This window comes from Chanos chanos, chromosome 11, assembly GCF_902362185.1.
Source record: "Chanos chanos chromosome 11, fChaCha1.1, whole genome shotgun sequence".
NCBI classification, from domain to species: domain Eukaryota; kingdom Metazoa; phylum Chordata; class Actinopteri; order Gonorynchiformes; family Chanidae; genus Chanos; species Chanos chanos.
The window spans coordinates 20,869,106-20,888,415 of record NC_044505.1 but is presented as its reverse complement, the minus strand read 5'-3'; the positions used below and the strand labels follow the sequence as shown (position 1 = coordinate 20,888,415).

At 39.9% G+C, this 19,310-nt stretch overlaps 1 protein-coding gene across 1 annotated transcript; it reads left to right on the top strand.

The window, feature by feature from the left end:
* Window positions 1–12,969: 12,969 nt before the first annotated feature.
* On the top strand, window positions 12,970–18,023 carry LOC115823831 (mucin-2-like). Its single transcript, XM_030787853.1, has 4 exons — window positions 12,970–13,566; window positions 14,320–14,889; window positions 15,199–15,791; window positions 17,597–18,023. Exons 1-4 carry the CDS (start codon window positions 12,970–12,972, stop codon window positions 18,021–18,023), a joined length of 2,187 nt encoding a protein of 728 aa, XP_030643713.1.
* Window positions 18,024–19,310: the final 1,287 nt, after the last annotated feature.

Sequence of the window (19,310 nt, the reverse complement as noted above, 5' to 3'; positions counted from 1 at the left end):
AATCTGTAAAGTACACATTAATATGTTAATATGTTAATATGCACTTTCATGACAGACAGATGTTATTTACAGGTTTGAGAATAGTTATGTCAAGTAACTCTGAATTAGGCATCAAACTTAGCATTACACTTAATCCTCCACTTTATATATGGTCCAGTTCCAGGTGACTTGTGCAATACAATCTTAACTCAAAATAATATTCACTGAGGTGTAGGCTAGGGCATGGCAATCCACATAAAGTATTCGGTCTTTTTTTCCAAAGACACAGCACTTTGGGAGTCACAATACACTCGCCTTTAAATGTGAATTATTAGACCACTTAATATTTGCATCAATATTTAGTACCCTTCTCACACATTATTTTTTAGTCCAACAACAAGTTGTGTGCTGTTGACTGTGGTTTGGCTGTATTATTCTTGTCTGGTAACCTTTGTAACTGGGCTTCTCCTCATCTGTTGTGTTTCAGATAGGAAAAACTTGTAGCCTTGAACAAAGCTACCAATCCAAAGAAATTTAGTATGCTGTAAGCAGCTTAAAGAAAAACATTTGATGTATGCTTATCTGTGGAAGCTAGATCAGTTCATCAAGGCAAAATAATGAACAGCAAGCTCCAGGTTATACTTTATACCAAGGTTAATGTGTGGATGCAGGCTCAGATGGCCCCAGACTACCATGAACAATGATCAATTTTTATTATTATTATTATTATTATTATTATTATTATTATTACTATTATAACAGGCTTGGCTCAACAGAGTATGATAGTCTTTCAAAGTGCAAAGAGAGCTGTAAATCAAACATCAGAATGGAAAAAGGCTCAATTTAGAAACTAGTTTGACAGGGTACAGAAATAGTCTAAAGAAAACAACTGAGACCAAATATAAAAAAAAAAAAAAGGAAAAAAAACCAAAACAAAACAAATCAAAACAAAAAAACCTACTGTGTCATAGGACTTGTTTTAACAGGTACTAAGAACAACAATTCATGTATTATCTTGCTCTTTTCTACACAACCTAAAATATTCAATCTTCATTTTGCACTCTCATATGCAAAACAGATAAGCTCTACACACAGAAGAGTGGCTTTTTTTGACACTATCTTTCTTATTGTCCTTTTGTAAAAGTAAGTTTAAGTTTCAAGGTTATTTAAAGCCCAATATCTCTCTTTCCACTCTCAAAGGGCTTTACATACCCACAGGTTTACAACAACCAAAGCAGGTACACTTGACAGTCTGCATGCTTCATGTATCTGTCAGTCAACACAACAGCATTACGCAGCAATTTAAATACTTCACCTCACAGTAATTGAATAAATGTTTGAATCATAAACCAACCACCATAAGTTCCATTAAAGGTTTCTTTATAAAATAAAATACACAGCTTGGCCTGGAATGTTTTTAGGGAGTAAAGCATATCACTTCCCTCAAGATTCAGTGTGTTAAAGTGGTGCCTAAGTCCACTACAAAGACACTTATTAAACATGAGTGCACTTTGCCTATGTTTCGCTATGTTTCCATAATTTCTTATGTATCTTGTTTGTTTGTCTACATTAGCTTTAGTTTTTTGGTCACTGGTGATAAAACACTAGGCTACACATTTGTTAAAAATATACACAGTAAAAACATAAATTCTTTTCTCCCTATGAGCGCTGGGATAAGCTCCAGCACCAACCGTGACCCTAATCAGGATAAGTGGCTTAGATAATGAGTGAGTGAGTTTTAATGATGTTATACTTATTTTTGAATATTTGTTTTCCTGGTGTTTATGATGCAAAGCAACCTTGCCTGGACTGCTTTGATTTGTCATAGTCAGAGATGTCGCAATATTACAGTTTTTGAGTAATTGCCCTCTGTGAATTCACTGTAGTGGGACATAGATATATACCTATGATGATTATGTAGATATGTTTTGTTCATACTGAATGATAGATTTGTTCATGATAGATTTGACTCTTTAATATTACATGATATTGTGGTATGTTATTGCCAATGGGCAAAGACCCAGGTTTGTAAGTGCTATGCTTAACATACACTCAGATCTTGTTTCTCCTGTTAAAATCTAAAACTATTCAATGACAGTGAACTTTCGACATGACAGCAGGTCTGGTGTGAAAAAACTTGAAGAGCTTGTGTCTTTGACGCAGCACATTGTGATGACTACCCACATATGTAGGCAGGTTACAAAAAAAAAAAAAACATTTCACAGGTGCCTTTACTGTAAAATATGCTGCAGATAAAAATAAAAAGCTATCAAACAGATGCACATTTCAATTACATGGTCAAGTGGACAATGTCATTTTGTCTCTTCTCTTCTCTTCTCTTCTCTTCTCTTCTCTTCTCTTCTCTTCTCTTCTCTTCTCTTCTCTTCTCAAAGGATCTAAATAACAATGCATATGAAAAGTTTATTTAAAAAGCACAGTAAAAAATGTACTAGGTTTCACATTACGCAATCACAGTTTGTTAACATTTACGGTAGAACTCTCAGTGAGATTTGTGTCAGATTGGACCCTTTAATTTAGACACAGAAAACATAACAGGGCAAGACACATGTAAATAAAAATGACCAACATGAATAAACATATGGAGGTGTGCTTATACTGAATGAGGGTCACAATCAGGCAATGAAGAACAAGTATGATCACACATTAATATAAAATAGCCACATCATATGAAACTCGTCATGACGATTGAATAATTATACACAGACAATTAGTTGATCTTATCCGAGGCTGAGAGACCAATGTTATGTCTCGTCCTTTTTTTTATTATGTTGATGTCGAAGTAAAGGTGTGGGCTGAATAATAACATTCCTTTACACACCTATTTCAAAAATTACACAGCAAAAAGCCAATGTAACAAGGAGGCTCCATTACCCATTGAAAATTAGGTGATCGAACCTGTGAAGTGAGTTTGAAGGCATTGTGATGTACAATACCTAGATGTTTCTCATGAGAAGAGACCTACATTTAGCATCATGCAGATTCATTGGATGCGAAATGGTTTCGTGGTTAGGGAAGAAGGAAAAGTTTTGATCTTGAACAACAAATATTATGGGTGTCGCTAGTGTACAAGGAATTCAATCTGTGACCTCTGACACAGAAAATAATAATTTTAAACAGATTTTATCAGCATCTGCATCTGCACTTGCTAATTTCTCTTACTTTCACAAACCAAAGGAAATGAGAGGAGATGTCTGTATTGGCAGACCTCGTTGAATTGGTTAGGATGTCAGTGTTAACTTGTTACCAATTTCCATTTCATTAGTCACAATTTGGCAAATTTTCCAGGTACATGGGTCATAGCTGTAAATGAAAAAAAAAGAAAAAAATCTAGGAAGGATCCCATCAGTAGCAAATCAGGACAGGAAATTAAGATTAACACTGACATGTATTGCTTTCTGACTGAATGCATTGTGAATATGTTTGTTCAAGACAGAGATGATATTCCATACTATTTAAATGATTAGGTCACACCAGAGCTTAGCATTACAAAAAATGAAAAGTGCTTCTCCTTAAAGAGAATAAGTTGTAACTGCAGTAAAACGACAGGCCTAGGTAACAAGTTACTTACAGGTCACTGAACTAAATGGACAGACTGTATAAGGACGTTTTGACCATTCAAGCTCAGGATTGCCATGCCAAAATCTTCAATATACATTAATTGGGCATTTTTATATGTTCCAGAAGAGACAGAGTAATGAGGACACACCAAGTAAGTCAATGGTTACACCATAAACTCAACTCTGCCTGTCAGTTTTTCCAGCTAAACGATCAAATAATCTGTCCTTGTTCTTTCTTCAAAACTGTCATAGAATACAGTAACAAGGAGCTCTCATCTCCAATAAACAGTCCATACTATCCAATCAGTCTCAGTTAAGAGTTAGGTGACCTGTCTGGTGACCTAATTCAAGCAATCCCAAAGGACCTGCAATGCAGAACATGTTGACACTCATCAAAACTTATTAGTACGACTGTCTCGTATTAAGCTGACTTTTGAGGCAACACAAGTCCTGGAACAAAAAGAGGGATTCTAAAGTTACATGGACAATATTTGTATAAGCAGAGTCACACCTACAAGCAGAACAGTCCACAACAGAGTTCAATTACAGAACATAGCTATAGACTGAATTTTCCTTTTGGCCCTAATAAACAAAAACCTCTACTTTGTTAACTTTGTTAACTTTTGTTAATGTGGGTATAAAAACAAACAAACAAACAAAAAAAAGGGCACAAAAATTAAGTCTCACCTATTCTTCTGTGATCTGTCCAGTCTTTTTTTTTTCTTTTTTTAGTCTTCATGAATGAGGGAAAGCAGACATGGAATATATTTGACCGCTAACACCTACCTGAATATTAGAATAAAACTCTGAATCAGAACATGAGTCAGCAACTGCATTTTTACAGAAGGGGTGGTCTGCAGACCAAGGTTATGAACATGATCAGAGAGCATGACTAAATAACATGCATCAGAAAGTATGAGACTGTTCTTTGAATAAAGGCTGTATGATCATTATACATTAATTAACTGCTGCTCCAAACACAGAAAATCACTGGATGAAGAATACCAATACAGTTCTACAATCTTATTTCACATGAAACATAAAAGAAGAAAATTCACAATTCACACACATTTGAGTTAATGCAAAAAAAAACAAAAAAAAAAAACGTTCGATAAAGTTCATCGTGTAATTGCTTCATGAAAACCAAAACCAAAACTATGATAAATATGCCAAATAAGTCATCATACTCTTTTGTCTGCCAATAGAAGTTAATTGCCCTTGGTACGGCACGCAGAAGTATGGACAACTAAAAAGAAGTGTCACATGTTCAGTCATTACATCTGCACGTTTGTGTGTTGATGCATCTTGTATAATGCAGCACAACTGTTTTCATGATAAAGGTATGATTATACAGAATAAATAAGGAATTGCTAAAAAAAAAATGTATGTGTGTGGAAGCTTGCATGCCACTAACTAACCATAATGTCTTTACAATACCATAATGCTATAATACAGATGAATTAAAGCATGATGGTAGTTAATACAGAAGGGGGGGGGGGGGTGTTGGGGTCAACAAGTCTAGGTGTGTATCAAAACAAGAAATGTTAAAATGAGAATAAACAAACACACAAACAAACAAACAAAGCTTGCAATACTATTTTGAGACCAAGCACTATGAGGTCCACCTGTGGCTCATATCCTATTTTTTGTTAGGCACATGCAAAGAAAGAAAGAAAGAAATTAACAAACGAACAAAATGCACATAATAAGATTAGAGAGAGAGACAAGGAATGAGAGTGAAAGAGAGAGAGAGAGAGAGAGAGAGAGAGAGAGAGATGCTTGCGTACGTCATTCTAGCTCACACACCCTTATTTCTTAGTAAGTTATGCCCCCCCCCCCCCCCACACACACACACACATACACACACACACACACACACACACACACACAGCACGTACACACACACACACACACACACACACAAAAAAACACAACCAGTTTGTCAGGTATTCAGGCTGGTATATTAGGGAGAGTTGGGTGCTTAAAACCATCAGTATGTGGCATGCACTGAATATTCCTGATACAGGACTTAATCTGAATACAAGAGATTTGATTTGCTCCATTCTTTAGAGGACTTTGTAAATAAAACAGACTACAATATCTATCAGGATTATCAACAGGTGAGTGACATCACTCATTGCATAATTATGGTAAAATATTTTATGCGCAAAATGAATTCTGAATTCTCCTAATCAATACAATGATGGATATGTTACTTCGTCTCTGTGAGCAAATTCCCCAAATTGTAATTTGTCTGTTTGTACCATATAAATTAGATAATATCAGTGAGTGAAAATTTGATCAATGTCCTACATTACTGAGATATCATATTGTGATACATATTTCCCCAATTAGGTTATACCTTTCTCCAAATTTACAATTACTTATGTGTCCTTCAAGAGAAGTGAAAATGTTTCTAAATCAATAATCAATATCTAAATCTACATCAATATTTTATGTTGATCACTCTGACATTTAGGTTGCTGCCTTCTTGGTCCACTTGTTAAAGTGTTTTGTCTCAATGGGATGGCTTGATGAGACAAAGCGTGTCTGTGTAGATTCACATAAGAATCAAAGTTCCTCATAATTAAGGGTGCAGGGTACGGGTTGGGGGTTGGGAGGTGGGGGCGGCAATAGAAATACCGAGGTAAAAAGAAGTAGTTTTCTATAGGCTTGCCGACTGAGATTAACGCATGTGTATATCTGGCAAATTATTTTAAAAAGTGAAAAACAGCAAAAAACCGATTCTAAAACAATTTACACTTTGCATGAAGACATAGCCCAAATATCAAGCACTACAAATTTGAACTTCCTCAAGTTCGCGCTATTTTTTTTATTTATTTATTTATTTATTTATTTTTTGTAGCCTGTTTACACCTGTCTTGCTTCATTTATGATTCTTCATCATCTCGTTGGTACTTGACTAAGTTCGCGAAAGTGAGTGCCGCAACCATAGCAACAACGAGACTCTTTACCTCAAATGCCGTGGCGTGTTGGACGCACAGGGAAGATGGATTTTTTTAAGGTGCTGAATAGCATAGACGTCTATCTATAACTATCTAGGCTGATCTAAATAACCTTGTTGCATTCATTATGTATTGCACAGTTCCTCACCTGTGACTACAGGCCCTTTAAAGTTCAGGATCCTGGAAGTTCAGGATATAGTATTCAGGATACGGGAGCTTTAGATATAGGGTTTTAAAATTACATCTGTCCTACAGGCAGCTTCACCTTAACCTCATCAGTTAAAGAGGGCCGAGCAGTGTCACCATCTTCCCGCGAATTAAGATTTGACGCCCATATGTGCAGCACCAGGTCGCCTGCTTAGACATATTTCCCGTCCGGCCGTTCTTTGCGGAACAATTAACTTCAATCATCGCTGGGTCATCAAAACTTTGTACAACAGCCCTGTACATTATCACCCACATCACAACACAGGGAAACATTTTATAACCTAATTGCCAGTAGCGAATATTTCTAAGATACGGCATTCCCATCTTTCATATTTCTACTTATGAATTTAAATTTTAAGTTAAACGCGTCGGCACAATGACTGATGATAATGATGGACATTGACTGCCTGAATAACGCTATGAATAACACTGTGTATCATCAAAACTTACAGCAGTCGCTTCAGATTTCGGAATCCGACGTTCCCATTTTATGTATGTATGGAAATAATACAAATAATCAGTAGGAATCAGTATGAATCACTGTTTACCCAAGATAACTGAAAATGTTCGGTAGACAGTAGGTATATACTGTAGCCTGTGTAAATACCATTCATAGCAACGCCTGGACATGAATTTTTTTCACTTTCAAATTTTACTGTACGTAATCTACCAGCAGAGGGAGCCTGTCTTACATCGTGCCGTAAATGAGACAAACGATTTCCAACTCCTCCTAACCAAGCTCTTTGGTAAAAGTACATTGTGTATCGCAAGATGAATTAGGCTACTGTATGACAATACAGTTGTAGTTCATTTAAACCCCGCTGTCAGTCAATTATTTAACATGAAAATATTTTTTTTAATTAAAATATCAAACAAAATAACATGTTTTAAAATTTTGCTCTTTGAAAAAATTATATCCTAATAACATCCTTTTCTGGAATAAAGAAAAAAAATCATTGGATGCCACCTGGAGGGCAAATGGTTGTGTGTGGGTGGAGTGGGGTGCTTAGAGAAACAGGCACCTAACATACATATGACTTGTTTCTCTCAGACCATTCTCTTATTACTTTTTTCTTATTACTTGTTTGTATGTTTACTGCATAAATAATCGACTGAGGCATAACAACAAAATAACAGATTTTCAGTGTCATATCAGAGGTCTAAATAGAACAGCTGTAAAGAGAATGATTAACTGACATTAAAATTGAAAAAAAAACCTGTAGATTTATTCCTCTTTTTGTCCCTGTCTACCAGACTATTTATTGAAGCAGTGGTAAGGGCAAGAAATGCCTGGAAGGATGATGTTAGAAATTCAGAATGGTACTATATTTTTGCTGAATAGGAAATACGCACATCAAACATTTTGAACATGCTGAGTGGCAAAATATGAAAATTATTCTTATGAAAAAAAAAAAAAAAAGATTTGAGATTGTAATGATGAGCAAGCATGATTACTTGTAAAGTATTTTAAATGTTAAAAGTAGTATTGTTTTCATGAACTCCATAATAATGAGGAACAAAACAATGAACAAAAGGACAAACAGACAGACAGACAGACAGACAAACAAACAAGGCAGGGAAACATAAACCTTAGGCAATGAAAATTTGCTTTGCTTGAATGAGAAAGAGGGCATAGGATTTGAGTAATGGATAAAGACAAACATGCTGGCAGTGGATGGATGTGCTGTGGACCACTTTTGTTGTATATATTTAAAAAATAACAAATGTATGAGAGAATAATACAGTGTTGTTATTTTGTAGGTCACACTGAACTGAATAATATGGGAGTGTCATGGAGAGGCAGACTACTGTGCCTAGCAACCACGGTTTTCTGCATAACAATCCCAACACAATCACAAACAACAACAAGTGTTACAACTTCACAAATTCTAACAACCCTTACAGAGTCAACAACCACTACAGAGGAAACAATAACACCATCGCAGACGACTGCGATTAAAAAAACAACCAGTATCATAACGAGCACATCAACTGACAAAACTACACTTTTGTCCACAACATCCACAGGGCAACCATCAACGAATTCTCTCACAACATTGACAAACAAAGAAACTACTACTCCTGCAACTACAGCAGAGCAACCAACAACCACAACAACTACACAAAATCCAACAACAACTGCAGCTCTGACTACTACAGCACCTGAACCAAAAACATCACAAACTACCACAGAACCACCAACAACCACAACAAATGTTCGAACCATAACAACACCTTTTAAAACAACATTGTCAGATCCACCAACTACTACTACTGTTTCAGCCACCACAGAGCAAACAACAACAACAACTTCTCCAACTACTACACAAAATCCCACAACAACTGCTACTCTGACTACTACAACGCCAGTAAAAACATCACCAACTACCACAGAGCCAACAACTAGCACAACAAATGTCCCAACAACCACAACAGTTTCTACAACAACTTCAGCAGGTCCAACAACTACCACACCTGCCACCACCACAGGGCAAGAAACCACAACAACAACTTCTCCAACCACCACACAAACTCCAACAACAACTGCTGCTGTTACTTCTACAGCACCTGAAACAACAACATCGCAAACCACCACAGAGCCACCAACAACCACAACAAATGTTCCAACCACAACAACGCTTTCAACAATGACATCGTCAAATCCTCCAACCACTACTGTTGCAACCACCACAGAGCAGCCAACAACAACAACGAGTTCTCCAACTACTACACAAAATCCCACAACAACTGCTGCTCCGACTACTACAACACCAGTAAAAATATCACCAACTACCACAGAGCCAACAACTAGCACAACAAATGTCCCAACAACTAGCACAACAAATGTTCCAACAACCACAACACTTTCAACAATGACATCGTCAAACCCTCCAACCACTACTGTTGCAACCACCACAGAGCAGCCAACAACAACAACGACTTCTCCAACTACTACACAAAATCCCACAACAACTGCTGCTCCGACTACTACAACGCCAGTAAAAACATCACCAACTACCACAGAGCCAACAACTAGCACAACAAATGTCCCAACAACTAGCACAACAAATGTTCCAACAACCACAACACTTTCTACGACTTCAAGTCCAACAACGACCACACCTGCCACCACTACAGTGCGAGAAACAACAACAACTTCTCCAACCACCACACAAACTCCAACAACAACTGCTGCTGGTACTTCTACAGCACCTGAAACAACAACATCGCAAACCACCACAGAGCCACCAACAACCACAACAAATGTTCCAACCACAACAACACTTTCAACAATGACATCGTCAAACCCTCCAACCACTACTGTTGCAACCACCACAGAGCAGCCAACAACAACAACGACTTCTCCAACTACTACACAAAATCCCACAACAACTGCTGCTCCGACTACTACAACACCAGTAACAACATCACCAACTACCACAGAGCCAACAACTAGCACAACAAATGTCCCAACAACCGCAACATTTTCTACAACGACTTCATCAAGTCCAACAACGACCACACCTGCCACCACCACAGAGCGAGAAACAACAACAACCTCTCCAACCACCACACAAACTCCAACAACAACTTCTGCTATTACTTCTACATCACCTGAAAAAACAACATCACAAACCACCACAGAGCCACCAACAACCACAACAAATGTTCCAACCACAACAACGCTTTCAACAATGACATCGTCAAATCCTCCAACCACTACTGTTGCAACCACCACAGAGCAGCCAACAACAACAACGACTTCTCCAACTACTACACAAAATCCCACAACAACTGCTGCCCTGACTACTACAACGCCAGTAAAAACATCACCAACTACCACAGAGCCAACAACTAGCACAACAAATGTCCCAACAACTAGCACAACAAATGTTCCAACAACCACAACACTTTCTACAACGACTTCAAGTCCAACAACGACCACACCTGCCACCACCACAGGGCGAGAAACAACAACAACTTCTCCAACCACCACACAAACTCCAACAACAACTTCTGCTGTTACTTCTACAGCACCTGAAAGAACAACATCGCAAACCACCACAGAGCCACCAACAACCACAACAAATGTTCCAACCACAACAACGCTTTCAACAATGACATTGTCAAATCCTCCAACCACTACTGTTGCAACCACCACAGAGCCACCAACAACAACAACGAGTTCTCCAACTACTACACAAAATCCCACAACAACTGCTGCTCCGACTACTACAACGCCAGTAAAAACATCACCAACTACCACAGAGCCAACAACTAGCACAACAAATGTCCCAACAACTAGCACAACAAATGTTCCAACAACCACAACACTTTCTACGACTTCAAGTCCAACAACGACCACACCTGCCACCACTACAGGGCGAGAAACAACAACAACTTCTCCAACCACCACACAAACTCCAACAACAACTGCTGCTGGTACTTCTACAGCACCTGAAACAACAACATCGCAAACCACCACAGAGCCACCAACAACCACAACAAATGTTCCAACCACAACAACGCTTTCAACAATGACATCGTCAAACCCTCCAACCACTACTGTTGCAACCACCACAGAGCAGCCAACAACAACAACGACTTCTCCAACTACTACACAAAATCCCACAACAACTGCTGCTCCGACTACTACAACACCAGTAACAACATCACCAACTACCACAGAGCCAACAACTAGCACAACAAATGTCCCAACAACCACAACATTTTCTACAACGACTTCATCAAGTCCAACAACGACCACACCTGCCACCACCACAGAGCGAGAAACAACAACAACCTCTCCAACCACCACACAAACTCCAACAACAACTTCTGCTATTACTTCTACATCACCTGAAAAAACAACATCACAAACCACCACAGAGCCACCAACAACCACAACAAATGTTCCAACCACAACAACGCTTTCAACAATGACATCGTCAAATCCTCCAACCACTACTGTTGCAACCACCACAGAGCAGCCAACAACAACAACGACTTCTCCAACTACTACACAAAATCCCACAACAACTGCTGCCCTGACTACTACAACGCCAGTAAAAACATCACCAACTACCACAGAGCCAACAACTAGCACAACAAATGTCCCAACAATTAGCACAACAAATGTTCCAACAACCACAACACTTTCTACAACGACTTCAAGTCCAACAACGACCACACCTGCCACCACCACAGGGCGAGAAACAACAACAACTTCTCCAACCACCACACAAACTCCAACAACAACTTCTGCTGTTACTTCTACAGCACCTGAAACAACAACATCGCAAACCACCACAGAGCCACCAACAACCACAACAAATGTTCCAACCACAACAACGCTTTCAACAATGACATCGTCAAATCCTCCAACCACTACTGTTGCAACCACCACAGAGCCACCAACAACAACAACGAGTTCTCCAACTACTACACAAAATCCCACAACAACTGCTGCTCCGATTACTACAACACCAGTGAAAACATCACCAACTACCACAGAGCCAACAACTAGCACAACAAATGTCCCAACAACTAGCACAACAAATGTTCCAACAACCACAACACTTTCTACAACGACTTCATCAAGTCCAACAATGACCACACCTGCCACCACCACAGGGCGAGAAACAACAACAACTTCTCCGACCACCACACAAACTCCAACAACTGCTGCTGTTACTTCTACAGCACCTGAAACAACATCATCGCAAACCACCACAGAGCCACCAACAACCACAACAAATGTTCCAACCACAACAACACTTTCAACAATGACAACGTCAAACCCACCAACCACTGCTGTTGCAACCACCACAGAGCAGCCAACAACAACAACGACTTCTCCAACTACTACACAAAATCCCACAACAACTGCTGCTCCGACTACTACAACGCCAGTAAAAACATCACCAACTACCACAGAGCCAACAACTAGCACAACAAATGTTCCAACAACGACCACAACAAATGTCCCAACAACGACCACAACAAATGTCCCAACAACCACAACACTTTCTACAACAACTTCACCAAGTGCAACAACTACCACACCTGCCACCACCACAGGGCAAGAAACCACAACAACAACTTCTCCAACCACCACACAAACTCCAACAACAACTTCTGCTGTTACTTCTACAGCACCTGAAACAACAACATCGCAAACCACCACAGAGCCACCGACAACAACAACGAATGTTCCAACCACAACAACGCTTTCAACAATGACATCGTCAAACCCACCAACCACTACTGTTGCAACCACAACGGAGCAGCCAACAACAACAATGACTTCTCCAACTACTACACAAAATCCCACAACAACTGCTGCTCCGACTACTACAACACCAGTAACAACATCAACAACTACCACAGAGCCAACAACTAGCACAACAAATGTCCCAACAACGACCACAACAAATGTCCCAACAACCACAACACTTTCTACAACAACTTCAAGTCCAACAACTACCACACCTGCCACCACCACAGGGCAAGAAACAACAACAACTTCTCCAACCACCACACAAACTCCAACAACAAGTGCTGCTATTACTTCTACAGCACCTGAAACAACAACATCGCAAACCACCACAGAGCCACCAACAACCACAACAAATGTTCCAACCACAACAACACTTTCAACACTGACATCGTCAAATCCTCCAACCACTACTGTTGCAACCACCACAGAACAGCCAACAACAACAACGACTTCTCCAACTACTACACAAAATCCCACAACAACTGCTGCTCCGACTACTACAACACCAGTAAAAACATCACCAACTACCACAGAGCCAACAACTAGCACAACAAATGTCCCAACAACTAGCACAACAAATGTCCCAACAACTAGCACAACAAATGTTCCAACAACCACAACACTTTCTACAATGACTTCAAGTCCAACAATGACCACACCTGCCACCACCACAGGGCGAGAAACAACAACAACTTCTCCAACCACCACACAAACTCCAACAACAACTTCTGCTGTTACTTCTACAGCACCTGAAACAACAACATCGCAAACCACCACAGAGCCACCAACAACCACAACAAATGTTCCAACCACAACAACGCTTTCAACAATGACATCGTCAAATCCTCCAACCACTACTGTTGCAACCACCACAGAGCCACCAACAACAACAACGAGTTCTCCAACTACTACACAAAATCCCACAACAACTGCTGCTCCGATTACTACAACACCAGTGAAAACATCACCAACTACCACAGAGCCAACAACTAGCACAACAAATGTCCCAACAACTAGCACAACAAATGTTCCAACAACCACAACACTTTCTACAACGACTTCATCAAGTCCAACAATGACCACACCTGCCACCACCACAGGGCGAGAAACAACAACAACTTCTCCGACCACCACACAAACTCCAACAACTGCTGCTGTTACTTCTACAGCACCTGAAACAACATCATCGCAAACCACCACAGAGCCACCAACAACCACAACAAATGTTCCAACCACAACAACACTTTCAACAATGACAACGTCAAACCCACCAACCACTGCTGTTGCAACCACCACAGAGCAGCCAACAACAACAACGACTTCTCCAACTACTACACAAAATCCCACAACAACTGCTGCTCCGACTACTACAACGCCAGTAAAAACATCACCAACTACCACAGAGCCAACAACTAGCACAACAAATGTTCCAACAACGACCACAACAAATGTCCCAACAACGACCACAACAAATGTCCCAACAACCACAACACTTTCTACAACAACTTCACCAAGTGCAACAACTACCACACCTGCCACCACCACAGGGCAAGAAACCACAACAACAACTTCTCCAACCACCACACAAACTCCAACAACAACTTCTGCTGTTACTTCTACAGCACCTGAAACAACAACATCGCAAACCACCACAGAGCCACCGACAACAACAACGAATGTTCCAACCACAACAACGCTTTCAACAATGACATCGTCAAACCCACCAACCACTACTGTTGCAACCACAACGGAGCAGCCAACAACAACAATGACTTCTCCAACTACTACACAAAATCCCACAACAACTGCTGCTCCGACTACTACAACACCAGTAACAACATCAACAACTACCACAGAGCCAACAACTAGCACAACAAATGTCCCAACAACGACCACAACAAATGTCCCAACAACCACAACACTTTCTACAACAACTTCAAGTCCAACAACTACCACACCTGCCACCACCACAGGGCAAGAAACAACAACAACTTCTCCAACCACCACACAAACTCCAACAACAAGTGCTGCTATTACTTCTACAGCACCTGAAACAACAACATCGCAAACCACCACAGAGCCACCAACAACCACAACAAATGTTCCAACCACAACAACACTTTCAACACTGACATCGTCAAATCCTCCAACCACTACTGTTGCAACCACCACAGAACAGCCAACAACAACAACGACTTCTCCAACTACTACACAAAATCCCACAACAACTGCTGCTCCGACTACTACAACACCAGTAAAAACATCACCAACTACCACAGAGCCAACAACTAGCACAACAAATGTTCCAACAACCACAACACTTTCTGCAACAACTTCACCAAGTGCAACAACTACCACACCTGCCACCACCACAGGGCGAGAAACCACAACAACAACTTCTCCAACCACCACACAAACTCCAGCAACAACTTCTGCTGTTACTTCTACAGCACCTGAAACAACAACATCACAAACCACCACAGAGCCACCAACAACCACAACAAATGCTCCAACCACAACAACACTTTCAACAATGACATCGTCAAACCCACCAACCACTACTGTTGCAACCACCACAGAGCAGCCAACAACAACAACGACTTCTCCAACTACTACACAAAATCCCACAACAACTGCTGCTCCGACTACTACAACGCCAGTAAAAACATCACCAACTACCACAGAGCCAACAACTAGCACAACAAATGTTCCAACAACCACAACAGTTTCTACAACAACTTCACCAAGTCCAACAACGACCACACCTGCCATCACCACAGGGCGAGAAACCACAACAACAACTTCTCCAACCACCACACAAACTCCAACAACAACTTCTGCTGTTATTTCTACAGCACCTGAAACAACAACATCACAAACCACGACTCTGCAGCCGTCTACTACAACAACACATGCTCCATTCACAACAACACTTTCTCCAACAACAACACTAATTACAACTACTACAACACCAGTCACAACCCTGTCACAAACTACTACAGTTCAACTGACAACCACAAGTACTACAACTATCTCAACTACAACACCATCTATGGATCCTCCTTCACCAACAGAAGGCTATATTATTCTTCATTTCCGAATGGAGATTCCTTTCATTGATGCGTACAATGATCCAGCAACAACAGCATATCAGAGTCTTGCAAGAACTGTCACAACAGAGGTATTTGTCCATATATCAAGTCATTGTGCCCTTTTTACAATGTGTTGTAATAAAATACCCACTTAACAATTATCAAACTTTATTTAACTCCTAAATAATTCTCATATATATCCTCTACTTTTCCACACAGCTGAATCGAGGATACAGACGGATATATCCGCTGATTTTCCTAAGATGCATTATCATTCGATTCTGGTGAGTCCTCTACCATTATGTGTAAATATAATTTAACTCAGTCCTCACATTTGCACTCCAACTTTTGGATTTTGGATTTTGGAACTTATTCCCAAAACATGTCACATAAATTATCCATTAAATTATACTTGCTTTACCTTTTTGTTTTATAACTCCTCTAAAGTTTTACTTTGTAATAGGGGTGTGGTTGATCATCATCTCAGTTTTTCAGTTGGTGCAAAGATTCATTACATGGTGATACTATGACATTCTGTTCATAATATCTAGAATGTGATAATGCACACTGCATACATTTTGAAAAACTTATCTGCGTAAAACATGATCATGATTTTAGAGCTCAACATACAAAGCCAAATTATTCACTTTTTTTCTTCATTAATAGGCGTGGCTCTGTGGGTGTGGACAGTCAGTTGATCTTCCAAAACCAAACAGTAGTTCCTGATGCAACAGACGCATCAGAGTCTCTACAACAAGCTATAAATGATTCTACTGTCTCCCTGAATATCAGCCAATCCAGTATTACTGCTGGTAAGTTCTTTTTACCCCTCTCTATCCCTTTGTCTTGTCCTCCTCTCCTTTCCTCTATGTTACTTTCTCATATTTATTCAAGTCATAAAGGTCTTTAGAATATAATCAATATAAGTATGAGAAAAGATGAAGTGCATTTTGAAACAACTTGTTAGGATGCTACATATGAAATGAAAGATCCTGATTACAAGTTACTTTTTTCAATATACTGTTGTACAAGTACTGCTCTTTTACTTTTCAGGGATACTACAACCTACTTACATTTTGTGATGGCTTGGGATGTTTATACCTCTTTAGATTGAGAAGTTGATAAATATGTCAGTTTCTCTAAATGGTTTAATGGCAGACAGTTTCTCTAAATGGTTCAATGGTTTAATGACTGAATAAGAACCAAATATTTATCTAAGATGAAACTTACTTTCTAATTACTTAAGGATTTGTGGTCTCATGCTAAACAAATAACAAGCTGCAGGTCCTCAAATCAGAAAATAAAAGCGACCTGATATTCTTTTTAGCCATCATATCTTTTCAACTGGTCTTCAGAACTTCTTTCTACAATTTATTAACTTATTTATTACAGAGGAGCCAAATGTTACAACAACAACACTTCCTACAACAACGTCACCAAATCCAACAACTACTATGGTTGTGAGCACTACAGATGAACTAACAACCACAACAGCTTCTCTAACTACGACTCAAAATCCAACAACAACTGCAGCCCCAACCACTACGATACCAGTAACAACAACATCACAAACTACTACAGTGGAATCAACAACCACAACAATATTTTCTCCAACTACTTCACCAAATCCAACAACTTCCACTGTTATAACCACTACAGAGCAAGCAACAACAACCGCAACATCTCCTGCAACTACTTCCCAAAATCCAACAACTACTGCAGCTCGAGATACTACAACACCAGTGACAACACTATCACAGACAACTACACTGGAACCAACATCCACAAGATATGTTCCAACAACAACACTTTCTTCAACGACATCACTAAATCCAAGAACTACCACAGTCATAACCAACACAGAGCACCCAACAACTACAACTTCTCCAACTACTATGCAAAATCCAACCACGACTGCTAATCCAGCTACTACAACACCAGTAACGACAACATCGCAAACTACTACACTGCTCACAACAACAGCAGATGTTCCAACCACAACAACCACACCAAATCCAACAACGATCACTGTTGCAACCACCACAGAGGAGCTAACAACCACGACATCTTCTCCAACTACTACACAAAATCCAACAACAACTGCTGTGACTACTACTACAGTACCTGAATCAACAACATCACAAACCACTGCACTGCTCACAACAACAGCAGATGTTCCAACCACAACAACCACACCAAATCCAACAACGGTCACTGTTCTAACCACCACGGAGGAGCTAACAACCACGACATCTTCTCCAACTACTTCACAAAATCCAACAACATCTGCTGCTCCAACTACTACAACACCAGTAACAACATCACCAACTACTTCAGAGCCAACAACTAGCACAACAAATGTTCCAATGACCACAACACTTCCAACAACAACCACACCAAATCCAACAACGGTCACTGTTGTAACCACCACAGAGGAGCTAACAAGCATGACATCTTCTACAACTACTAAACAAAATCCAACAACTGCTGTGACTACTAACACAGCACCTGAATCAACACTATCACAGACAACTACACTGGAACCAACATCTACAACATATGTTCCAACAACAACACTTCCTCCAACGACATCACTAAATCCAAGAACTACCACAGTCATAACCACCACAGAGGAACCTACGACTGCAACTTCTCCAACTACTACACAAAATCCAACCACGACTTCTACTCCAGCTACTACAACACCAGTAACGACAACATCACAAACTACTACACTGCTCACAACAACAGCAGATGTTCCAACCACACCAAATCCAACAACGGTCACTGTTGCAACCACCACAGAGGAACTAACAACCACGACATCTTCTCCAACTACTACACAAAATCCAACAACTGCTGTGACTACTACCACAGCACCTGAGTCAACAACATCTCAAACCACCACAGAGCCACCTACAACCACAGCAGATGTTCCAACCACTACAACACTTTCAACAACAATATCATCAAATCCACAAACCACTACTGTTGCAACCACCACAGAGGAACCAACAACAACAGCTTCTCCAACTACTACGCAAAATCCAACCACGACTGCTACTCCAGCTACTACAACACCAGTAACGACAACATCACAAACTACTACACTGCTCACAACAACAGCAGATGTTCCAACCACAACAACCACACCAAATCCAACAACGATCACTGTTGCAACCACCACAGAGGAGCTAACAACCACGAC

Excerpts from the sequence above, each read along its gene's own strand:
- LOC115823831 (XM_030787853.1), top strand. The coding sequence starts at position 12,970 with ATGACATCGTCAAACCCACCAACCACTACTGTTGCAACCACAACGGAG. Across the intron at positions 13,567-14,319 it reads CAACAACTAGCACAACAAAT|ACAACAACGACTTCTCCAAC; the intron begins GTCCCAACAACT and ends GAGCAGCCAACA. Across the intron at positions 14,890-15,198 it reads CAACAACTAGCACAACAAAT|ACAACGACTTCTCCAACTAC; the intron begins GTCCCAACAACG and ends CAGCCAACAACA.